The 27199-nt window shown below is 42.1% G+C and overlaps 1 protein-coding gene across 1 annotated transcript; it reads left to right on the forward strand.

Annotated features, from left to right (window-relative positions):
* Positions 1-5465: 5465 nt before the first annotated feature.
* LOC128742953 (ribitol 5-phosphate transferase FKRP) lies at positions 5466-26799 on the forward strand. The gene is made up of 3 exons (XM_053839453.1): positions 5466-6344; positions 18208-18324; positions 25987-26799. Exons 1-3 carry the CDS (start codon positions 5466-5468, stop codon positions 26797-26799), a joined length of 1809 nt encoding a protein of 602 aa, XP_053695428.1.
* Positions 26800-27199: the final 400 nt, after the last annotated feature.

Genomic DNA, 27199 nt, shown 5'->3' on the forward strand with positions numbered 1-27199 from the left:
CAGAAGACCTATTTTCGGCCTATTAAGCGGTAGCCTGAACAATATTCATGAATTATGTAGAAACTGTATTTATTCGATACAAGTTACAGGGAAGGAGGGCTTTTTGAGGGCTTTGCCGTAGGACCTACGGCGAGATAGGGGTTTGTGTAGCAGGCTTTGCAAGCCACTACAGCACACTACTACAGCACGGAACGAAGAACAAGGAAATTAGGACTGGAACAATCGGAATAGACCACGCGACGAAAAAGCAGAGCCGGCGTTACAACACGTGAGGCCCTGTGCAGATTAACCAGCGAGGTTTTTTTGTATGCCACAAGCGCATTTGGGTTATAAGGCCACTGTAACAGTCCTAATGTTCTTCTTTTCGGGCAGACTCCGATTGCTCTACACAGTTTATGGACTCCTCATACCCACTGAAGGAGTTGACCTAGATAGTTGTAATCTTGTGCCCCAATTTGGAAGTACATGGTTAATAAAGTCAATGACCTTTTGGGATTTGGGCTCTAGGAAGGAAACATGCGAAGAAGTTATGCCTAGATAAAGCAAGAGCCCCGTAATTACAGAGCAGATGCGCTGAACTTTTAAGTTCATAGTTACTAAAGCGGCAGGTTTCGGTATCATCCGATATTCTTTAAATGATAAAGAGCTTGACAGTGTCCAGTTAGGAGTCCTGAGATTGTGCGTAGTTCAGTATGAGTTTAGTTGAGTAGTTTTAGCTACTGTTGGATTTGGGTAGATAAATTGTTTAACTTTTTAGTCTACAACTCCGTATTTGATTCCAACTGGGTGCTTTCTTAACAGCATAAGCATAGCATAGTGTGTCGGCCATCAGTGTCCAAAGCAAGGGGAAGAGAACTCCTTGTGGATATCCTTTGATCACCGAAATCGTGACCGACGTATCTCGCAATGAAATGTTTTCTCAATACTTTACACCAATAAAACCAATGAACCAATGAAAATCATCCAAATATTTCTGAATACTCAATTGAGCTGTATGCAGCCAGGGATTGTCCACTACAATTTTTTTAACATTTTTCTCTAGTCATGACCAAGCGCGAAGCCCCCCCCCCCCACCGAAGCGCGAGGCTCTGTGCGACCGCACGGGTTTGCCGCCCTAAACGCCGGCTCTGCGGATTGGAAACTCGAGACGTGGAATTGCCAATATCTCAACTTTCACGGGAGTGCACGAGTGCTATCCGACGTATTGAAGAGCCGCAAGTTCGACGTCGTAGCGCTGTAGGAGGTGTGCTGGAAGAACACAACGGTACGTACATTTAGAGATGGACATACCATCTACCAGAACTGCGGCAACATACAGGAGCTGGGTACAGTTTTCATAGTGATGGGTGAGATGCGGTAACGGGTGATTGGGTGTTGGTCAATCAATCCTCGAATGCGCAGGTTGAGGTTGAGTTCTTCAATATAAGCATCATCAACGTGCACAGCCCTCACCTCAGAAGTATCGATGACGACAAGGATGAATTCGACGCGCAGTAATCGAACGCCGACCAAAACATGATATAAAGATCGTCATCGGAGATTTCAATACTTTGGTCAGCCAGGAGGAGGAATACAAACCGGTGATTGGAGGGTTCAGCGCACACCAACTGACCAATGAAATGGGCCTAAGACTTATCGACTTTTCCGCCTCGAAAAACATAGCCGAACGTAGAACCTTTTTCCAGCACAGAATCCTTCAAGTACACCTGAAGGTCACCAAATCAGACAGAATCACAGATCCACTACCGTTTGATCGATGATCGGCACTTCTCAGACATTATCGACGTCAGATCTTATCGAACCGCTAACGTTAGCTCGGATAACTACCTAGTGATGGTTAAGATGCGCTCAAAACTCTCCGTTGTGAACAACATTCGGTACCGACGCCAGTCTTGGTTAGACATCGCACGGCTGAAGCAGCCAGATGTCGCCGCAAACTACGCGCATTAACTCGAAGCTGTGCTGCCGGAGGAGGACGAGCTGGATGAAGCCCCTCTCGAGAGCTTTTGGAGGGCTGTGTAGTGGAGTGCTCCATCGGGCATGTGGCCCGGAATCAGTGGAACGATTGGTTTGACGATGAATACAGGAGGACGATGGATGAGGAGGACGCTGCGTAGGCGGCCAAGGTGCGCAGTGTCATACGTCAGAGGAAAGACACAAACAGAAGAAGATGCAGCGAAACCAAATATTCCGGGAGAAAAAGCGGTACTTGAAAGAGCAGGAATATGCAGAGTTGGAGCGACTGCATCGTTCTCCGGAAACGCGAAAGTTCTAGCAGAAACTGAACGGATCCCGCAAAGGCTATGCGACGCGAGCCGAAATGTGTCAGGATAAGAATGGCAGTATTATGACGGACGTTCGTGAGGTGACCGATAGGTGGAAGCAGCACTTCGACGAACACCTGAATGGCGCCCAGGCGGAGAACCATGGCGGCGGGGAAAGCAATCTCGACGGTGCAACAAACGAGGAAGAGATGCCAGCCGATAGGCAAAGTTGAGGAGGCAGCTGAAATACAACAAGTCAGCTGGGAAAGATGGCATCGGAGCGGAGCTTATTAAAATAGGACCAGAAAAGCTGGCCGTTTGTATGCACCGGCTAATTGCTAGAATTTGGGATATGGAACAGCTACTGGAGGAGTAGAAAGATGTGGTTATCTGCTCGATCTATAAAAAGGGCGACAAGTTGGACTGTGATAACTATCGTGCGATCACCGTTCTCAATGCCGCCTAGAAAGTGCTCTCCCAAATCATTTTCCGCCGACTATCACCAATTGCGAACAGATTTGTGGGAACTTATCAAGCCGGCTTCGTCGACGGTCGGTCTGCGATGACGGATCAAATATTGGCACTGGGGCAGATCTTCCAAAAAGATCGTGAATACAGAGTTCCCACGCACCATTTTTTCGTTGATTCCAAAGCTGCATATGATACCATCGACCGGAAAAAGCTATGGAAAATCATGGACGAGTACAGCTTCCCCAGGAAGCTCATCAAATGGATGGTACAGAGTGCTGTGTTCGGATTTTGGGTGGATTGTCAAGTTCATTAGAATTACACAGAGGACTTCGTTAAGGTGATGGTCTCTCATATATCCTGTTCAAAATAGCGCTACTAGCTGTTATGAACCGAGCGAATATCAACATGCGGGGCACGATCTTCAACAAATCTAGTCCATTCGTCTGCTTTGCCGATGACATGGATATTATCGGTAGAACATCTGTGGTGATAGCTGAACCGTACACCAGACTGGAGCGCGAAGCAGAAAATATTGAGTTAAAGGTAAATACGTCTTAAACATAGTATATGTTATCAGCGGAAGTCGTGCTTAATAGGGGCATCACAAGCAATTGCCGTCGAGAAGACTAAGTCCCCGTTACATTCTCGTTGTGGCACCGATCACGACGCGTTGGGACCCATCGATGACATGCAGGAAAAAGAAAGAGGGGGAGAGGGTACATACCCTGACCGCTTCACGGTCGAACTTCGAAGCGCTAACATGATGAGGGGCTAAACGAGGTCCCGAATTGGTAGCGTTGTCTATTCCAGCCGTCAAGATTAACTAGCGTCGTCTACGTCCGTTGAAGTTCCGAACGACAAAACATCGAAACAACCTCGTACCGTAAACAAATACCCTGTCATCGGATTCCGCATGAAAGTAATCTATTTTTGGTGAATAAAGATCAATTTTATTCCAGTGGATTTCGGAGATATAGACATTTGCATCTCTTCACATCGAGAGAACTAGGATAAAATCCATCCGACTTTAAACGAGGCCTAAATATCTTTCAAAGTAAAGAACTAAAAACAGGTTTAAGTTCTTTTTAAATACCCAAACTGGGCTTTCTACTCGCTATTTGCACATAAATAAACCGATATAATTTATCTTTTGTGATACTTGCTCATTAAAAGCACTAAATGCTTACTCTGCAGCTGAGAACCAGTAGCATCAACATGTACCATGCGTCCCCTTAAAATTTCGGTACAATTTATTCTATTCGCTTCAAGATTCGGACAAATTTAAAAATTCAGTTAGTAACGAACAATAGTATAATTTTCGCTCACCAACGAAACCACTCTCATGAGAAAAATTATAAATCGGAGAAAGTTAGCTCTGTTATTGTTGATTCCATCTCAAACTGAACAACCAGCACGTGGTTTTTCATGAAAACATTGCCTAATGCTACCGACATTTGCGCTCATTTATTTCTCCAGATTGGCTCATCGGCTACCGGAGTACGTCGCTCACGGAAAACTAGCATTTTCCTCTCTCTGCTTTTCACATTTCCAAGAACCATCGGCTTCTATTATGTTTGGCTCTACTCGGACAGTTTGCTTTCGTCGTTCGGTTCGAGTAGTGGTGCTTGTACCGGGGACTATTTGCGTTTGTTGGCAGTTCAAAAGGAGCAAAAAATCAAAATCTTCAAGTGCTATGTCAATTCAGTTTAGCTACCACGTTTTTGCGTAAGAAACATGCTTCTTAGCGCTCCGTGCCACTCGTGCCACCACCACAAACAACGAACGCAGGGGGAAGCTCTTCGAAAGTTTTGTATCCCCAACGCAGAACAGTTAGGTGCGATTGGCAAAGGATTTTCACCCCATGGGATAGCAGCATCGAGAGCGGATTAGGGTGGAAAGGGTGCGTTCTCACCCTGGAAATAGCTAACCTTGTGTGTGCAGTTTTATTATAGACTCAAGGGGTGGGAGGACAGTCAGTGGTCTTGCTATCAGTGATTTTCGGTCGTCTGTTGTGGCGAGAATTCAATTGCCAAATGTTAAACATGTGTGGAATTTATGAGGATTCGATGGGAGACTCAATTCACGTATTCGGGCAACTTTAGATGGGAATAAAGTTCTAGTGAATCTGTGTTGGTGTATATTATGTTTTCATATTGTAAACGTAAAGTGTCACTGGCTGTACAAGGATAACTTAAGTGGTGACTTTATTCACAGGCCCGTTTTGGTGCATAATATTCAGAGGAAGCGAAAAATCCTGCTCTTCAGCAACTGCTAACAAGTCCGATGACTCTGTGCCTAGCCTCGTTAATTGCAAGTAGAAAACAGGTGTCAAATAAAACTCTCGGTGTGGTCTTCACAAGCTGGAAATTTTAGCAACATGAAATATGTCAAATACTAATGCAAAAATATGCAATCTGTGCCAAAATTATCTCACAATATTATAATTAAAAGCCCTTTATTTATTAGTTATTTGCTTTATTATTAAAATAAATTAAAATCATATAGCATGTTGTGAAACTAAATTTTAAATTTAAAGATACAAAACTAAACAATACCGCAATGCGCAAACTTTTTTTTATCAAAGTTTTGAGATGCAGAATTTTTGCTCTTCTGATATAGGCGATTGGTGCATAAACTTATTGCAATTTCGCAGAGGATACGTTTAGTGAAAAAGTGTAGATAAAGCATCATCAGCTACAAATCCTAGAATCTGGAACACGAACTAGAAAAATGCGTATGAAACATGGAAAGCTGTTCGTTATTGTTATGATCTGTTTCAATTTGGTGGTGTTTTACTATTCCTGGAGATATTTTCTAACGAGAACCGAATTCCTTGCTGACCCGTTCAGTAAGCAATCACCGATAATAAACCCAATAGAACGAATTGGTTTCAACGAACAGGATGATGTTATACATTCTTCTGCAGTGCGGATTGTGATGAAGCATGAAAATCCGGTACCGAAGAAAAGCACCAAGCTCAGCCGAATTCGAGACCGCATACAGAATACGAACAAATATTTGCAGAAAAGTATTACTATCGTTTTCCGCGACTTCTACGAGTTCGATAATGATCTCATGCAGTCAATAGCCAGCATTGTAAACCTTATCCCCAATATACCAGTTTTCATTATTTCCGCCAACATTCCGTATCCACCGCTGGATGTTTTCACCAGTCCCGGTCGGTCCTCAAACCAAACCAGCTGGTTCGAAAAAGACAGTAACGTGAGATTCTTCAGCTTGAGCTACGACATCACCAAACCCCTGAAGGACACTCTTCCGATACTGCAGATACGAACGCGGTACACTCTATTCATGCCTGACAGCGTTCGTCTTAACGGACGGTCGCTCCTCTCCCGACTGCTACGGGAAATTTCTTCTCCTTCCGCCGAAGATCTGATGCTGCAGCAGCATCAAAATCTGCTGCTCAAACAAAACAATCAGGCCGTGGAAAACAGAATCGATATGACCCGGAAACAGGAGCAGAGGATAATTGCTGTCCCGTTCGCTTCCAATCAGAAAACGGTTGCCAATTGCTGCCATCTGCTGCTCGATCTACCCAACTGGACGCTGGAGTACGTGACCGGTAACGGGACCGACAACTGCGACATGGTAATTAAATTCATTATTGAGCTTAATTATAATTTCTATCATTATGATACAACCGGTTCATGGATGCCGGATTGGGGTGGATTTTGCTGGATTCCAAACAGAATGGATCCGAACGTACCCGGCCGTAATCACATATCCGAAGTAATTAATATCAGCAAAGGTGAAAGCGACAGAAATAATAGCGTTAATCATTCAAATGTTTCGACACATAATTTCGTATCGCAAACTAAAAGGAACTCACGCAGAAATAAATGGTACGCTTCAAATAGCATAAATACATTGTTGAAATCATGCTACTGACAACAAAATTATTCGTCGTTCGTATTCGACTAGTTACAGAGTGATTTTCTATTTCATTGAATTTTTGATCGGTTTTGCTTTTCTGTTATATAAATATATAACATACCGGTATAGGAATCCCTCTGAAAACCGAGTGCAGGTTTTAAGCGATTTGCTGGCCAATTCTCAATATTGTTGCACCAATCGATCGAAAAATCTTCTACGCATCGACTCCGATAAACGAAATCCCAATAAAGATTTTTAAGCACGCTCTACGGAAAAATTGCCAAATATCATGCCGTGTCTCATTTTTGTCATTTTCAGGATATTTGCTAAGAAAATGAGACAGCTGCAGACAAATGATGAAGAGTACATTGGTTTTTCTAATTTGCTATGTTACGTTTATAACCAATTCTGTTACGCGCTAACGTGAGAATCGACAAATCTGCATTTAGTGTAATGGGATACAATACTTATAGTTCTTACAAACCGGATAGCTTACGTTTTAAACCGACCGGTTTTGAGAAATATGTGTCGCATCAGGGTGGTTGAGCGTTGGTTGGGCAAATAAAACTCTCAGTGTGGTCTTCACGAGCTGGAAATTTTAGCAACATGAAATACTTGTCACCCATCTCAACGCTCAAAAGAAAAGACCCCTTCCTTTGAGTCGTCGACTTCCACTTTCGCTCGCAAGTTCTAGCTCTGTGCATTATATCCGGATTCTGCCGACCAATGGAGTATTTAATCGCTAGGTGATCGTTGTGGGTGTACTTTTCTTAGACCCTCCAGTTTATGTTCGGGATCAAGCATGGACTATCGAAGGTGACGTAGATGATAAAATCGCGGCCGTCCTTACAAAAAGACCTAGCGGTACCCTCGTTGAAGCTTTACAGCTTAGCTAGGGCTTCCAACAAGCTACCCCTCTGGCGTTAGTACATCTGCTACCCTACTTCACAGCCCAAGCGTTGAAGTCTCATCCAATGATAATTGTCCTTCACTCGGCGAGTTCCTCGGTCAACTCATCCCGCGTGGATGGTGAACTTACCCATTACATGTATCGCAGCCATTACTACTCTATCGGCGACTCAGTTACCGTCGAAGGACAACCGGTCTAATCAGCGTTTTGTACAGTGTGCACTTTGTACGGGGGCTCGACCGCAAGTGTTTGTGCAGTCCGTAGTAGGCCCGACTTCCGCTGATGATACGCCTTTTAATCTCACAACTGGTATTGTTGTCCGCTATTGCCAGTGAGCTAAGGTATACGAACTCGTCGGCTATCTCAAACTCATCCCCGTCGATTACCACGGTACTGCCCAAGCGGGACATGTCGCGCTCGGTCTCGCCCGCCAGCATATACTTCGTTTTATACGTATTTATCTTCAACCCAATCTTTTCTGCTTCGCGTTTTAGTCGGGTGTACTGATCTTCCACCGCCTGAAATATTTTGCCGATAGTATACACGTCGTCAGCAAAGCAGATAAATTGACTGGATTGATTGAAAATCGTGTCCTGCATTTCAATTGCCGCTCGTCTTATAATACCTTCAAGCGCAATGTAAAATAGCAGGCAGAAAAGACCAGCTCCTTGTCGAAGTCCCCTGCGAGATTCGAATGGGTCCGACAATCCCCCAAAGATTCTCACACAGTACTTGCCATCATTGCCATCGTAAGTCTAGTAAGCTTACCCGGAAAGACGTTTTCGTCCAAAATTTTCCATAGCTCTTGTCGGTTTACGCTATCATATGCGGCTTTGAAATCGATGAACAGGTAGTTCGTGGGGACTCGGAATTCGCGGCACTTCTGGAGGATCTGCCGCAGGGTGAAGATTTGGTCCGTTGTAGACCGACCCTCCCAAGCAACACAGCTTGTTATAGAATAACATTACATTACATACATTAGAACTTCTCTATTACCAGAAAAGCGCAAAAAATTGAAGTCTAATGAAACAACAATTGAAAGAAGTATGTATCAGGTTATTTCAAACCATTTTAAAACGTTATTATAGCATAAGCTACAACTTGTTCTTCCAGTAGTTTAAATTTAGTAATGGAGACATAATGAAAACTTCGTGTTGACATGTTGACAAAAACAAACATTATTCATTTGATATGAGCTGTCAAATAAATTCATGTTATCACAAAACATTTCAAAACCTTAATAATAACGACACATGTTTTCAAAGTACGTTTATAGTACTCTTAAACGACTACTTTCTATGAAGATTATTTTCTAACTTGTTTTGTGTGTTACTTGGGCTCCATGAAGCCGGCCTGGTAACTTCCTACAAATCTATTGGCTATTGGCGACAGTCAATGAAAGATGACTTGGGACAGCACTTTGTAGGCGGCAATCAGGATAGTGATTGCTCGGTAGTTCTCACAATCTAGCTTATCACCTTTCTTGTAGATAGGGCAGATAACCCCGTCTTTCCACTCCTCCGGTAGTCGTTCCGTATCCCAAATCTTGACAATCAGTTGATGCAGACAGCCGGCCAACTTGTCCGGGCCTATTTTAATAAGTTCCGCTCCAATGCCATCCTTTCCCGCTGGTTTGTTGTTCTTCAGCCGCTGGATGACTTTTTTAACTTCCCTTATCGATGGCGGTGGCACATCTTCGTTGCTTGCTACACCAACGTGGTCACTTCCTCCGCTATCGTTTCCACCTTTCGATCACCGTACGGTCATTAGCCAAGATACCTCCATCTTTATCTCTGCACATTTCGGCCCGCGGCACAAAACCTTTGCGAGATTCGTTGAGTCTTTGATAGAACTTCCATGTGTCGTGAAAGCGGTACAGCTGTTCGACTTCTTCGCACTCCTTCTCCTTCTGGTGGCGCTACTTCTCCTGGAAGAGTCGGGGTTGCTGTCTCCGCTTCTGTTTGTATCGCTCTATATTCTGACGGGTGACTCTACGCAGCATTTGTACCCGCGCTGCGTGATTCTCATGCAATCTCTGTTGGCACTCCTTGATAAACCATTCGTTGCGACGATTCGGTGCCACACGGCCAAAGACGGTCTCCGCTACACTGTTAATGGCTAGTTTCACGGTATTCCAACAGTCTCCAAGAGGAATTTCATCCAGCTCACCTTCTCCCGGCAGCACGGTTTCGAGAGATAACGTCTAGCTTTCGGCGACATCTGATCATCGAATATACCGTTAGTTTATACCGTTGCGGATAGCGGTATCATATGATATTCAAAACGTATAGTTTTTGACGTATTTTTATCATCACTAGTAGTGATCCGAAACAATGTTAGCGCCCGGAGGTTCTAACGTCGATAATGTTTGAAAAGTGCCGATCATTTATCAGAACGTGATCGATTTTTGATTTCGTCTGATTGAGTGATCTCCAGACGTACTGATGGTGGAGGTTATGCTAGAAGAAGGTACTACGTATGGTCTGGATCTTGTAGGCGACAAAGTTGACAAGTCTTATGCCGTTTCCGTTTGTTTGCGGTTGTGCGCTGGACCGTCCAATCACCGGTTTAAGTTCCTCCTCCTGACCAACCTGAGCATTATAGTCCCCGATGATGATTTTTATATCATGTCTTGGACAGCGGTCGAATCCGCGTCCCAACTACGCGTAAATTTCGTCTGTGTCATCATCGGTACTTTCGAGGTGAGGGCTGCGCACGTTAATTATACTAATATTAGAGAATCGACACTTGATTCTTAATCTGCACATTCGTGGGTTGCTCGGCCACCACCCGATCTCCCGCTTCTGCATCTCGCCCATCACTATAAAAGCTGTGCCCAGCTCATGTGTATTGCCGAAGCGCTGGTAGATGGTGTGGCCATCCCTATCCGTACGTACCATCGTTCCTTTCCAGCATACCTCCTGCAGCGCTATGATGTCGAACTTGCGGTTCTTCACTTCTTTGGTAATCACGTGGGTACTTCAGAGGAAATTTAGAGACCGATTGTTGCATGTTCCTAATTTCCAATCGTTAGTCCGTTTTCGTCGCCTGGGTCTTTGCCGATTGTTCCGATTAGGGTAATTATCCACATCTGTGGTACTCAGCTAGAGCGTGTAGATACTGTGAAGGATCTGGGAGTCATCTTGGATACGCGTCTCACTTTTCGCGATCATTATTCTAGTATGATTGCAAAGCAAATCGCAATCTAGGATTCATCATGCGGACAACGAAAGACTTCACGGATCCACACAGCTTGCGATCATTATATTTCTCGCTTGTGCGATCATCCCTCGAGACTGGTTGTCTAATATGGAGTCCCTATATGGACCTTTGGATTGCTCGAATTGAAGCTGTCCAGAAGAAGTTTACAAGATTTGCCCTCAGACTGCTTCCGTGGAATAACGTATGCCTTCATACGATGTCCGGTGTAGATTGCTGGGAATAGTTACTCTACGCAGCAGACGTGACTCCATCAGAGCAATATTTGCCGGAAAACTGTTGTTGGGCGCCATTGATGCACCTAACATTCTAAACAAATTAAATTTCAACGTGCCATCAATCTCTTTACGCCGGAGAGACCTGCTGAGACTGGAGTTCCGGAGAACGGACTACGGACGTAACGAACCGATTATCTCGATCTCTCGTCAGTTCAACGAAGCCTACGATCTTTTCGACTACACTATCTCGGCATCGGCTTTCAAAAACAGATTGAAACGACGCTCTTTGGAATCTTCAGTTAGGAGTGGATAGCATCTCAAGGCGGAAGGACGCATATTTGTTATATTATATCTGTTATATTAATGTCTTCCGTAAATTTTTGTTGTATTATGTGAAAAGATGTGGGGTTTTTACGCGTTGTATGTGAGCCTGTTGCCAGGTTCATATACAAAGGCTTTTCCCCATCGTTCTCTCATCAAGACAGCAATGTCAGATGATGTCGAAGAAATAAAGAAATAAAGAAATTATTACTTGCGTCATTTATTGCTTTGGTACACGTTATGTCCGAAGGCACTTATTGTTTAACTTTCGTGCACCTCAGATTTTTCTTCACAAGATGTTAGTATTGGCCAAAACGATTAATTTAAAAAAGGTTTTAAAATATTCTATCTTGGGTTTTTTTTTTTGAAAAATTCAATTTTTAAGTTTACATAGGAGTCATTTCCTCTCAAGTGATCTTACCCGTTGCAATCGACCACCTCAGATTTCAACCAAATTTGGTATAATTGTTCATTCCAACCCCACATTTAATTTCCCAAAATTTTTTACGGATTGATTAATCCCCCTTGCAGTAGCATGCAGTGAAGAAAAATCTGAGGTGCATGAAAGTTAAATAATAAGTGCCTTCGGACATAGCGTGTGGTATTTTAGTGGTTTAGGCCAGTAAAACCTGCAATCAACCCCACAGTATCGCCGGAAGGCCAACGTAGTTCGAAAGAGCTTTCCTTCCCTGTCAGCATACGACCTTGGTTTCCACCGGGGTTGGTTACCCGATCTTCACCGAAGTTGCTCGTATCTCGGCTGTTACCATGAGGAGGTAGGGATAGGTTGCTGGGTAAGAGGCTATGGACCACTGTAGGATCAATTTCATGCCCAGTGCGCAAGACACCGATGGTAAGCACCCAGCCGAATGCATCTCGAATAGCATCTCTCTCTCTCTCCACCTCGAAGTTCCTTCAACTCCGGAGATTCTCGCACTTTTCGAAGAATCGCTGCGTACGAAACGTTGGTACTGGCTGAACAATCAGAGCATCTCTCCACCTAGTTCTCACTACTTTTTCTCCAAGTTCCTTCAACTTCGGAGATTCTCGCACTTTTCGAAGAGTCGCTGCGTACGAAACGTTGACGCAGGCGCCACAATCAGAGCATGTCTGCTTGTCCCGCTTACTTACGACAGGATGCTATCCGCTGCATTTCCCCTGGTTCAGAACGCCTTCTTCGTTGTTCTTTACCTTCCTTCGGTCCTCTTCTTCACCAGGCGTTATTCTTTTCCTTTTATCCGAATGTGGATTGAGGTTTGGCCGTCCTCTCAGTGTCTCCGGGACTTCGGCAGCTCTGCTCTTCGTAGTTTCGCTTAGTGCATATTCAGCAGCCTCAGCAATAGCCCTCAGATCCTTCTGCACAACTTGTGCTCTATGGTTATAAGGTTTAGGTGTATACTTTATTTTAGCTCCAAAATAATAATGCATTTGAAGCCGTTAAAATTCAAACTTTTGTCCATTGGCAATCAACGACTAGAATAGAAAACGTAACAATAAAGGGTGTCCCACATCAAATTGCACCACGGAAGAAACGCTGTAGAAAATTACCTAATGGACCGATCCTTTTGAAACTTTGAGATAACAAAATATAACTCATTCGTAAGCTTTTGGCATATTTGTTTCATTCAACTTCAATACCATAACCGTATGCTCCCACCTTACGCTTAACTCCACTCAAAAAGTTTTGAACAACCTAGCTGCAGCGTCATCTGTATGGAAATCCACTTTTTCTTCATGTCTTCCTCAGACTTGACCTCCTTGGTATGCTTCCATAGAGTCTGCTTCATAATAGCCTAGTACTTTTCAATGGGCCTTAGTTCCGGTGCGTTGGGGGCGTTAATGTCCTTGGGTACGAAAGTGACTCCGTTGGCTTCATATCACTCCAATACATCCTTTGAATATTGGCACGAAGGTAGATCCGGCCAGAAGATCGTAGGGCCCTCGTGTTGCTTCAACAGAGGAAGCAGGCGCTACTGAAGACACTCCTTGAGGTAAATCTGTCAGATTACAGTTCCGATAGTCACGAACGGCGCACTCCGTTTGCCACATGATGTATTTCTCGGCCAAATCATGGGTTCATAGGTGCAGGCAGGCTTGGCATACACTTTTCGCTTTGATTTTGCTCGTTTGATTACTGCTCCTCAGCCAAGCAGAATTTGAAAAAGTGGTGTATGAGGCATTTGTAGAGCTAGTAATTATCTATAATTTTGCTGAAGAAAATGAAGTTTTATCTTTAGTATTTACGGCGCTGTAGCGCAGTAATGCCGTTGGTAGCAAAAAGAGCGCTCTTTTTGCTACCAAGAGGGTAGCAGCCTTCTAGCGCCATGAATACAAAATGCTCAGTAATGCTTACTTCAGCAATATTGTAGTTTATAATAAATTCTACAAACACCCCATACGTCACTTTTTCAAATTTTGCTTGACTGAGATGCAGTAATCAAAAGAGCAAAATCGAAGCGAAAAGTGTATGCCAAGCCTGGGTGCAGATATTGCCTGAAGCAGCCGTGACCCGACAGAAAATGGGTCAAGTGAACACCGACTTCTCCTTGTTTTCTGTTCAACCAGCTCAAGTAACAATTTTAAGTTTTATTACATTCCACTAGTGGTTTTCATGACCAACTCCATAAACCCACTAATAAAACTATGAGCTCAATCAAAACTTTCTGGTGACCGCTTTGAAACTGCCTTCTGGCCAAGTGGCCCACTCTTCAGAAGGTTTCCATAACCTCTTTAAGAATCAGGTTTTAAGCTGAAGTAGGCTTATCACGCTCTGCTGAAAGCAACAATAAAATCGATTGAGCTTTTCGCTGCATGACGGCTACTGCCATAATTAAATGAAGCTCTTAAGCTCTTCGCTACAAAGCTATTAAGCACATAGCTTGCTCTGGAGAGAAGCTAAATCCGTCCGCCAACTTTGAAAAGTTGAAAATACATCGGTAAGCAGAGAAGTAAAAGTTTTACTGTTAGATCATCCTGATCGAATTAGTTTACAGCGACAATAAATTTTAGCAGTTTACACTGGTATGCAGCACATACGCATTTAATTTTATCGTGTATATTGATATGATAGGTGGATAAAATCAACACGCCATCGAAATTAAGAAATTTTCGAAAACTGGTTGTTTTAACAAAATAAATATATTCAGTTAGTCAATCTCAATTTCTAGCAAAATCAATTTATTTGCTTCCTGTGACAGGAAAACCGATTGATAATAACTTTCTTTCTGAAAAAACATTTTGCTTTGATAAATTTTTCTTTGCGAGCTAAAGCAGAATGCTAGAGTATGGCAATTTGGCTTTTCATAAAAAAATGATTTAAGTGTAGAACTCTAATATTCTTCATAATCGCAGCAATAAATCTGATTGGTCATGGTGTTACCGTTTTAATAGCTTTATATAACTAACAGATTTATTGCGGTTTGACAAGCAACCGTAATAAGATCAATTTCGATTGGAGCGCCATATTGTATTGCTACGCCACACCTTTGGTAAGTTTATAAGAGACGTGGAGCAGCCAATTAGTTTTATCGTGGTAACATAAGCAACCACAACACATTTGCTTTATCAACAGTTTTGTTTTGGTTTTATAGCTAGCTACAAGTGTATTTTGACTTGTATCCTCTTGGTATTGCGTAATTCCATAATAAAACCAGAGGTAATGATTAATGCCGCAATGAAACCCACATAAAATTCAAGTAGAACCAAATGGCTTTAAAATTGTTACTGCGTTCATCTTCAGTTCTCCGCTGCACGGAAAGAAATTTGATTCTGATGCCATGAATGAAATCATGAAATCATGAAATGTGAATTCATGTCAAATCATGACTGAACTGCCGTACCAGACAGCACAAAATCATGACTAATAGTTCATGGTTTTGCGTTGTGTTGTACTGCATGAAGCTCGTGATATCATGATTTTTATTCATGGTGTATTTTCATAAATCATGAGCTAGAAACCGGGAATCATGAGTCATTTTGCTCGTTTTGGAGATCAAATTTCTACCCGTGTGTGTTCTAGTCTGGCTGCTATTTGGTCAACGACTCCTCCTTCGCCAGATTCCGAGCTCTTCTTATGTTTCTTCGCCACTAAAACTCCTTGTCTTTCACGAGCATCATGCCGATGGGAATCATTTCCAGCGATAACACATACTGGTGATTTTCACGGCCATGAGCCGGTACGTACCGTATCGAAGATAATACATTATCCTGGAACAGGCGTTTACTGCACCTAAGCCCGTAGCCTTACGGCATGATTCTAGCTACCGCATTGATAGCCTTCGCCGCGTGCGTGTCGACGTGTCTATTTAAATTCCATGGATCGTGGATTGCATGTGTCCGGCTCAAAAGTAACCTTTAAATGTTTTACAGTTATCTTGGGATCTGGCTACGCATTATTCACTTATGGAGCTTATTAATTTGCGGTTGTGTCAGTGGTTTGTTTTGCCCCAATTTGAAGTATCCTGCACACTGGGTAGACCAACAACAACAAAAACAAATCGTATGTACGTTTACGCGACAAAGCATACGTACGGTAACTGTCAACAATCTCTATTGAGGTGTGACCTCAAGCAAGCAAGCGCTGTTTGTGAGCTCTCTATGCGGAAGTAACACGGGTATTGACGATGTTGGTAGCAATTCTAGACAGCCCAAACTCGTGTTTTTAGCCTTGACCTTGAAATACGGCCAGGCATTAATATTTTTTTGAAACGGTGGTTCTACAATTGATGGATGGACGATAGGGGAAAGTAATGATAATGAGTGGAGGGGAAAGAGCGGGAAGGTGAGGGGGGAGTTTATTGATAGCTACACGGAGCCTTTCTCCGAAAACCCGCGCTAAAAATCGCGGCTAACACGCAGACAGACGAACAGCGTCACGCGCAGTACTTTGCATGTCGTAAGGGCCTGCATAGTGTCGTCGTCCTGACAGTAAAAACAAGTTAGATTAAAACTTCTCGGTCGGTGGTTTCTACAGTATACGGAGGAAGAGGCACAATTTGTGTCTAAAAATAACCCAACCAGATACTTCGCTACGTTAATAAGGGAGTTTTGCAGTCTCCTTTTGTCCCGCGCCTCTGCGATTCAAAGGTACACGGGTACCAGCCAACCACATGCCCTGGCGCGTGTTGTGGGTTCAAATCCGGTTATAATCTCAGATTATAGCGTGGTTGGATCCCTGCACCTTCCAGCATTGGACAAAAGTTAGGAGTCATAACGACTACTTGTTAAGCGTAACTATCAGAGGTTGGAAAACTCACAAAATGAATAGATACGCCGAGCATCGGCAAACGGTTTTTATCATGATAAAACAGCTACGCGAGTGGTTCAATTCGCCTATAACAATGAGCAACATACACTCACGCTTCGTAGCATAATATACGAATATCGTGAGCAACGCAAAAGTGCCAATTGACGCTTTCTGCTGCTTGTAAAGCCACTAACACTACTTTAAACTATTCCCTTTTCGTGGTAATATTATTTTGAATAATTTCCGACGTCCCCGGGCATTCTATATCCGAAAAATCGAACACACTCAATGTTCAATATTCAATTTTTGAACGAATTCTGATGTTCACATTGAGGTTCTGTTCGTGATAAAATTCAAAGCTGATGCGTGCATTATCGGCGAGGCAGGCGAATAGTGTATGTTCATGAGGGATGTTAATCGATTCAAATGATCACTTTTTCGCGAATTCTCCAACCACTGGTAACTATTAATAATCCCCCCCGTCACCTTCCCGTTCTTTCCCTCCCCACCAAAAAAAGAGTTGGTCGATTCGAGAATTCCAATGTCTTGCCAGTAGAGATACTAAACTGGAAGCAATTGCATAAAGTGTCGCTTGACATCGGTATACTGAGATTTGCTCTGCCTAGTGCCTAGTATGCGTGAACAAGCCACGCCTACCTTTACTCCTTTTTGAGCGGTAATCAGAGAGAATCGTTCGGACGATACGGCCTTTGAAGAATTGCTCCAAACACACATACGTGATGCTTAAAAAAGTCGGTCCTAGTGACCTAATCATTCCAAGTCCAAATGATGCTTTGTCATCTCACAATTCAAAAACTGAGGCTCCACTCGAGGGAGTTTCTTGTGCCATTGCTGAAAAGTCAAAAATAAAAACAAATCTTACTTCCCCTAAGTTACCCATAAAAAGGCTGATAATATTCCCAAGTGAAATGATAGATACTAAAAAGTCTAGGAGTGTTTTGGAAAATCTGAAGCAAGTTCCTCCAGGATTTATTAAGTTAAATTCACCTGAAGAATTTCTAACATTTCCAGGAACTCTAAAATATCCAACTATTCGTTCATTTTCTTTCAAGATTTAGCCAAAATCTGGAATTACAAAAAAAATTTAGGGACTACGGCTTCTGAAACCTAATGCTTGTGGCATTTTTTCCTCATGTAAAACATTTCTGATGCAATTTCAAAATGACTCAATGCAGCAATTGTATCCTTCGATGGTATGTTTATCGGTCGAAAAGGACATTTAATTCAATGTGTTGTAAAAAAAATGCAAAAATATTGTTCCCCAAATAATTTCTTTCAATATAACAATTAATCACTTAGGTACGCAGAATCCAGAAAGAACATGAACCAGTGAGTAGTGTTATAGAGGATCAAATTTCTCGCTTCGTCACTATCTAGTCGTGGGAAAAATAACACTTTAAAAATCACTTTCTGAGTAGCTTTCTTTGTTTGTGTTCAAGTGTGTTGTGTAAAAAGTTAAATAAATGTCTTTGTAGACCAATCAAACAATCTATTCCAACTATAAATTCAATCGAAACACTTGAACACCACTCCACTTACAAGTACGGCTTCAATCAAGTTTTTGAAAAGTCATTCTACTTTCACCCCTAAAATGTGCAAACATTGAAACATTGAACAATACACCTCTCTGTTCTCTATTTGCAGTACAAACAGAAGCATGCCATCTTGATCGAAACAGCCCTACTGAAGGAGATGCCTGATGCACTATCGTCTCCATTTCCTGAACTGTTCTACATTCAGGCTAAACTATCCAACATTAAGGTAAGCATACGTCCGTTAGCTCCCAATCCTGCCCCACAGCTCTTTTCCATTTGCCGAAAAACGCAAACAATGAACAGAGGATTTTCAACCACATTTATCCAAAAAGAAGCTTAGCATTCCATTATCGAAACGGCAGCTTAGCATTTCCCAGGAACAAGGGGATTTGGAAAATTTTCATGGTTTGACTTTATCTTTTCCGGAAGGGAGGATTACTTTTCACAGTCACAATATTGTTTTCCCAATTTACGTTCACGATTTCCAACTGCAATATGTCAATATGACGTAAAATCAATGGGAACAAATAAAACGTAATTGGATCACAGACGCCGACACACCTACAGACAACTATTTGGCTCATTAGATATAAATTGATTGCAATGACAATTTTCCTGTAACTTTGGTACTGGAAACGACAACTATAAAAATGTTCCATCCATGCTACCCATCTGTAAACGACTGCTCCGTCTCGATTGACACCATAAAAAGTGCCCAATAAAATCCTTTCACTTGTTTCGCACTTTACAGGACCACCTCTTTGACAATGTTTCTCCCTGGTCTGTTACGGAAAAAGCACAAAGGGCTTTAGGGTACATACTTTATTTCAATCGTTTTTGGTGATTTCCTTCTACCCAACCTACATCGGGTTTTATGTCGAATATTGTTAACATTTACGAGATCATTTCTCACAGCTTCTGAATATCTGATTGAATGGTGTCTGGTAAGAAACGATTTCAGTTTGAAAAGAAAGTTGCTACAGCTGAATGCTACTGACGCCAAAGTTTCCAACTCATAACGTAGAAGTTGAACCAAAGTTTGAACAAACAAACACCATGTCCAGAAACTAATAAACTTTAATTACTTCCTAATGCTTTGAACACACAGCAATTTGCAACGGCAGTCGAACGCAGGGGCGGACTGGCCCACCGGGCAACCGGGCAAATGCCCGGTGGGCCCCAGTAAAATTTTCGTTGTTACACAAAATGAGATTTTCCAAAATTTTTATTTCAGCTAAACTCTTTCTACGACTCACGAATGTTCGATTGTTGGGGCCCCATGATTCATGAAATCAACCGATTTGATGATTGAAAATTCAGCTTCAAATGGGACTATTAGGGCCCCGAACTTTAAACCAAAATTTCTCTTTCAATTAAACTTTTTCCATGACTCACGAATATTCGATTGTTAGGGCCCCATGATTCATGAAATCAACCGATTTGATGATTGAAAATTCAGCCTCAAATAGGATTGTTGGGGCCCCGAGCTTTAAACCAAAATTTCTCTTTCAATTAAACTTTTTCTATGACTCACGAAAGTTCGATTGCTGGGGCCGCATGATTTATGAAATCAACCGATTTGATGATTGAAAATTCAGCTTCAAATGGGGCTATTAGGGCCCCGAACTTTAAACCAAAATTTCTCTTTCAATTAAACTTTTTCTATGACTCACGAAAGTTCGATTGCTGGGGCCCCATGTTTTATGAAATCAACCGATTTGATGATTGAAAATTCAGCATCAAATGGGACTATTAGGGCCCCGAACTTTAAACCAAAATTTCTCTTTCAATTAAACTTTTTCCATGACTCACGAATATTCGATTGCTGGGGCCCCATGATTCATGAAATCAACCGATTTGATGATTGAAAATTCAGCTTCAAATAGGATTGTTGGGGCCCTGAACTTTCCAAAATTTCTATTTCAAGTAAACTTTTTCTACGACTCACGAAAGTTCGATTGCTGGGGCCCCATGATTTATGACATCAACCGATTTGATGATTGAAAATTCAGCTTCAAAAAGGATTGTTGGGGCCCTGAACTTTCCAAAATTTCTATTTCAAGTAAACTTTTTCTACGACTCACGAAAGTTCGATTGCTGGGGCCCCATGATTTATGAAATCAACCGATTTGATGATTGAAAATTCAGCCTCAAATAGGATTGTTGGGGCCCCGAGCTTTAAACCAAAATTTCTCTTTCAATTAAACTTTTTCTATGACTCACGAAAGTTCGATTGCTGGGGCCGCATGATTTATGAAATCAACCGATTTGATGATTGAAAATTCAGCTTCAAATGGGGCTATTAGGGCCCCGAACTTTAAACCAAAATTTCTCTTTCAATTAAACTTTTTCCATGACTCACGAATGTTCGATTGTTAGGGCCCCATGATTTATGAAATCAACCGATTTGATGATTGACAATTCAGCTTCAAATAGGACTGTTGGGGCCCCGAACTTCAAACCAAAATTTCTCTTTCAATTAAACTTTTTCTATGACTCACGAAAGTTCGATTGCTGGGGCCCCATGTTTTATGAAATCAACCGATTTGATGATTGAAAATTCAGCATCAAATGGGACTATTAGGGCCCCGAACTTTAAACCAAAATTTCTCTTTCAATTAAACTTTTTCCATGACTCACGAATATTCGATTGCTGGGGCCCCATGATTTATGAAATCAACCGATTTGATGATTGAAAATTCAGCTTCAAATAGGATTGTTGGGGCCCTGAACTTTCCAAAATTTCTATTTCAAGTAAACTTTTTCTACGACTCACGAAAGTTCGATTGCTGGGGCCCAATGATTTATGAAATCAACCGATTTGATGATTGAAAATTCAGCCTCAAATAGGATTGTTGGGGCCCCGAGCTTTAAACCAAAATTTTTCTTTCAATTAAACTTTTTCTATGACTCACGAATATTCGATTGCTGGGGCCCCATGATTCATGAAATCAACCGATTTGATGATTGAAAATTCAGCTTCAAATGGGACTGTTGGGGCCCGAACGTTTAGCCAAAATTTCTATTTCAATTAAAATATTCTATGACTCACGAATGTTCGATTGCTGGGGCCCCATGATTCATGAAATCATTTAAGTTGAGCTGTTGGGGTCCAAGCTCCGAAAATATTACCAGCTTCAATTCTGAGTATTTAAAATTAGAATTAGTATTTCATCCGCAGTTATTTGACTACTTAGAAATATTCAACTGTCGGCTTAAGCTCCATACTCAGTTTACTTCAGTGGCGACGGTCCGTTATCGATCCTGCGCCGAATGAATTATGATCCTACCTTTCTTCAAACCTCTCGAACACCAGCTGAACGTGCATCATCCTCGATAGCACACATCTATAAGTGCGATGTCTACTCCGAAGTCTACGGCCTCTTCTTGATTCTCTACTTACAATAATTTTGGCTCCTCTTTCGACGGGCCTTCTAGACACGGGACCAATCCAGCGCAGACTGCCACACTGTGCTATCTTCATTGTAACAGCATATTTGCATTCTTAAGATAGCTCGTGGTTCATGCGTCTGCGATACACTCCATTTTGGATTTTGCCAAATTTTACGCTAAAACCCCAAGCATTCGTCGATCAGCTTCTTTTAGCGTCCATGATTCATGTCCGTAAAGGGCCACCGAGAGGATTAGTGTTCTCTAGAGCGTCTGTTTTACGCGAATTTGCAAGCTACGGGACTTCAGCTACAAAATGTAATGCCTGCGTAAAGGTCAATTCGCAACTGTAATTAGTCGTTTTATTTTGCGACTTACATTGTTGTCACATATCACGAGCATACCAAAATGTATTCAGTTCCTCTTCGACACCAACACCATTTGGATTTTCACGCCATGTACCGTGACCGCACATAATTACGATCAGCTCCTAATTCCGATCACTCAACTTAAATAGCCAAGTTTTAGAAAATTGAGCACAAATCTGCAGTAAATGAGCATGCTCAGTCATTGTGCTATGTGTTTATGTGTCAGTTGTTGAAAAATGACAGCCTTTGGGGCATGGTGACTTCAAAATAAATTAAATTCGACAGGCAGTAGCAAAAACCACCATCAAAATATATTTTCTTAGCCGAAGTGCTAAGCGCACGATCAAATTTGGTAAGATCATAGCAGTGTGGAAACGTATTACCTTCTTCGGTATTCTATAATACCAAGTAGATACAGACATATATAACCGTTCTATATCAAATTTGGCTGAAAATATGCGGAATTTATTCCATTAAAGTGATTGATCGGAATCATGAACATAACTTTTTTTTCTGCTTTTAATTCCGATCACTATACAATAGCTATAAATTCGCAAAATGCATGCTAACGTAGCTGCTATTTGGATTTTAGGATTATTCGCAACATGATAACATGGTAGGATTATCGAAATTTTTTGACGTAGAACTACGTTTTACAGCAGGGTGTCACTCCAAAATTTGGAGTCAAACCAACGTCACGACAGAATGAAAGATGTATGGCTTTCTTGAAAAGATTGTTTTCCAATCGATAAATGGTTAAAATTATCGAAAACTAAAGCTAAACGAAACGAAAACTATAGCTCAAATTTTTCCATATATTTTCCGAAGGATAGTCCTGCTTCCCAGACAAGACAGCTGTGGCTGCTGCTGCTTCAAGACAGAGAAGTGAAATAAACTTGGATGTTTTTATGCTTACTACAAAGCACAGTAAAGCGTAGGTGCTACTTTCCAATTTGGAATTTTGACCTTCTGTTTTTATACGACAGACTTCGCAGCCACCTGAAAGAGTACAAGACAATTGTAGGACTGGTGCCACAAATCCTTTGACTCTTACCACCTTTTTCAGTAGAGATTCGAACATGCGACGTGTAGCTTATTAGACCAGTGCCGTACCATGAAGCCAGCTGAAAGGTTCAGACCACTGAAGGCCTACTGAAAGACTCAGACTCTAACGCTGCAAACAAGCGATAGCAACAATGCAGTTATGGACTATCTCATTATGCCTGTTCTCTTATTATAACAAAATATATTATTAACAAAGTTCTAGGAGAACCTCCTCCTTTCTCCTTTCTCCTTTCTTTCCTTTCTCCTAGAACTTTGTTAATAGCTGGATGCGTGAGGCAAATTTCTATACTGAAATACTGGCACTGGTAAAAATATTCGTTTTTAATATCAAAAATAACTCACCTACCAAAAATACGATACAATTTATTAAGCGTGATAATATTACTATTATGCTGCTTGTTTTATCTCACATTACGCAATTTTACGCTACACCTATATCAAAATGGTGTAAAACGTTTTCTTTAATATTCGAGGTTTCTTCACGAAAACCAGCCTAACGTAGTTCTACGCCAACTTCGCGATCATGTCTGGAACACAATCTTTCTGGTTTGATTTTTACTATTATTAATGAACAAAACATGAAAACGTCAAATGTGGCCTAATTTTACTGTAATTGTAACAGTTGAACGAAGATAGAAGGGAAATGTTTCATATTTCGCCCTCGAGTACACAAATTTTATGAATATTAATCTAATGATAATAATGATCATTAACGCAAGTAGAAGATGTCTGGTAGGGAGATTGTCGTTAGACTTTATAAACGCAAAACATTTCAGACCCATTTGGTATAAGTTGACAATCGTTTTATACTTTAACAGCTCATCATGTCGTGATCGGAATTAGATACATCTGTGATCGGAATTAGAACCACCCCTTAAAATTGATGATCGGAATTAGGTGCACTGATATATCATACTTTGATGCATTTTTTGTAACTTTCGGTAAATGATTGCTAAAGACACATACCATGTAAATAAATGTCAAAGCTTTATTTTGCGGTGAGGTTTTAAAGTTGAATCATGCCTTAGGTGATCGGAATTAGGTGCTTTCACGGTACTTCGTTTTGGCGGTGTTAATGGTAAGTCCCAATTTCTCAATAAATGACCTAAAGGCTTCTTTCGCTGATCTACTTTTGATTTTGGTATATCGACGTTATCCGCAAAATCAAAAAGCACGTGAGGTCTCATCTGCTATTCTGACTCATAATTTTTACTTATCCAGCGTCACACGAATCAACGTAACTAGTCCTGTGGGAAAACCATGTCCTAGCGTTAACTGTTACAGCTCATTTCGTTTGACTGAATCGTATGCCGCCTTGAAATCCATAAAAATATTATGAGTCTGCAAGTTGTACTCGCGGAACTCGTTAGTTACTAGGCGCATGGTAAATATCTGATCCATCGTGAAGCGACCCTCATGAAAACCAGCTTGATACTCGCCAACGAAGAACTCAGCTAACGTACTCAGTCTAAAACACAGAATAGGGAGAGCACCTTATAGGCAAAATTGAGTAACGTAATGCCTCGATAGTTTTTACTCTCATGTCGTTGTCCGTTTTTAAAATTATGGGAAATGAGGCCAATCAACCACTCTTCCGATATTTATTTTCCTTCCATATTCTGTTCCTGACAATGAGGTGGCGCTCGCTCCCCGTTTTAGAAGTTCAGCCAGGATACCATCCTTTACAGCAACCTTACCGTTTTTCAGCTCACTGATTGCTCTTTTGGCCTCCTCCTGTGTTGGCGGTTCCACAGCTTGGCCTTCGCTCAAAATTCTTATCCTGTAGCTGCTGATCTTCGTGTTTACTTCTCTATTCAACAGCGTCTGAAAATACTCTTCCACCTGGCTGCTACCGTCGTTTGGTCAGTAAGCAGGTTGCCAGCACTATCATTGCACATCACAGGCATGGCAAAATTCTTGCACCTGACCGTTTTGTGGAAACTCCGTGTGTCGTTGCTGACGAACCTCTCCTCTGGACTGGCGAGCACGTGCTCTTCGTACTGGCGTTTTTATACGGTGGGTTCTTTTTTCCGCAGCTCTACCAGGATGAACCAAAAAGATTCGCGCAGAGTCTCGGGCATTCCGCACATTGAAATCGTGTGAAGAAATTCTAGGATTCGCACGCATAGGAGAATCCAAGAGTTGAATCCCAGGGATAGCTATAACTCGGCACGGGAATCGCCTGCACTATGAACTGTTCTGTTCTGACGTGTAGATGCAGTAAGCTACTCATATATATTGAACTATTGACATCATATCATTTATCACGCAAATCAAATCAAATGTTCACGCTGCGGCAGATCCTCCAAAAAGTCCATGAATAGAGAATTCAACGGACAATTATTTCATTGATTTCAAAGTTGCGTATGATACCTTCGACCATAAAATCATGGCCATTCTAACCTCGCAGGGGACTTTATCAACGTAATGGTTCCTTATGTGGGCTGTTCAACATGCCGTTACAGGATGTAATCAAAGGAGCAACACACAGGCACAATCTTCAGCAAATCTAGTTAGTTCGTCTGTTTTCCCAATAAAATGTATATTGTCGATAGAACAGAATCTGGGGTGGTGGCTGAACAAACTAAAACTCAAAGCAGCGAAGATTGGGTTGAAGAAAAATGCGTCAAAACTAAAGTACCGTGAACCGATAATATGACGCACATGCTAAAAGCTGGTAACTCGGTTCTAATAACGACTGAGTTTGTTTTGTTTCGAGCATCGAGCCGCTATGCTGCCCGTTCTCCCGATACTCGACACTCGACAATGCCTGAGTCGAGTCGAGTTGCGCGACATGACTTACAAAATAGAGCCCATATTCATTCGATTTACTGTCCTTGTAACGCGCCTTGTCTTTAGAGTAGATGTCTTTTTTTTGTGTTAATTTACTATCATGAGAATATTGCAAACTGGGGCCCCTAATATCAAAGGTCCGGTGGGCCCTTTGGCTCCCAGTCCGCCCCTGGTCGAACGCCACTTCAAAGGAGCCACTTCATAACCTGACACCGGCAGCCATCAGCAATCACTTTAATGCGTTTCCGTTTCCCTCTTCTATGTCGTTGCAGAAAGTGCTGCTCAACGCGTCGTTCCAGGATGGCAAGAAGCTGTTCACTTCCTATCACACGAAAACCAAGAGGCGCAATTTGCGCAAGGAGCAATTCAGATCACTCTATCGCAAGCTGCAAATAAAAAAGGTGGTTCGCAAAAACTACCTGCACGACAATAAGTCAAAGCTCCCCAAGCGGAAGCAGCTAATCAAAAGCTTCGAACACAACAATCAAACGATTTCGCTGCTCACGGAAACCACTTTCTACGGGTGTGAAAAGCAAACCAAAAGCTGCATCGGGCAGGTTTACAATGCACAACCCTTCTATCGGTTCCTCGGTCGCCACACGCCACCCTGCTGTCTCGATAAGCTGAAGCTTGTTTTCCGACACGTGGTGGATGAATTGGAGAATGTCGGCATTCGCTACTGGCTGGACAACTACGCGCTGAAAAATGCCATCGAGCTGAAATCGCTATCCCCCGATGCCTACGAAATAGACCTAAGTTTCAACAGTGATGATGTGCAACGATCCGTTGCACTGCGAAAGGCTCAGTCGAAGCCATACACCGACGGAGACGGTTTTTACTGGTTAAAGGCCACCGACGGCCATTACTTCCGGGTGCAGTACTCCAAGGTTAACCAAATTGCGGTAAATTTACTGCCCTTTGACCTGAGTGGCGAAGTGGTTCGGCCGAATGGCTTCTACGGTTGGAAGGCGAAGAAATTTGCAGTGGAATTCTTGCACCCCATGTCGACGGTGCTGTTTCTCGGAAAGCCCATTATGTGCCCCAACAACGTTGTGGAGTACCTGGAAACGAAGAACGTTAAGTAGGCAGGACGACACGTCGCAAACGCGACGGCAGGATGAGAACGGATGTGAAAACGTGTGATATGTTGCTGTGATAAAATGGTGCTGCACATTCCGCGCTCGGCTAGACTGGCGAGAGGGCGATAGCTATTGATAAATGTTTGTAAATAAACATTAGTTAGCGCTAGGGATGTTAGTTTGATTAGGTTTTTAGCAGATCACTGTTTAGTATGGTAGGTGAGCTACAAATTCCGATGGTAGAAGTGCTGGCGTGACAGAAAGTGGGTCAAACGTGATAATCTTGTATGCCATTTCTTGTGGTGCCATTTCTTTGGTTTGGGTTAAATTTTTAGTAATCTATGTTCATGTCGGTTTATGCTTTAATGGTTTCTTTATCTTGTGCTGAATTAGACGCATTGTCGAT

Source organism: Sabethes cyaneus, chromosome 3, assembly GCF_943734655.1.
Source record: "Sabethes cyaneus chromosome 3, idSabCyanKW18_F2, whole genome shotgun sequence".
Taxonomy (NCBI): Eukaryota; Metazoa; Arthropoda; class Insecta; order Diptera; family Culicidae; genus Sabethes; species Sabethes cyaneus.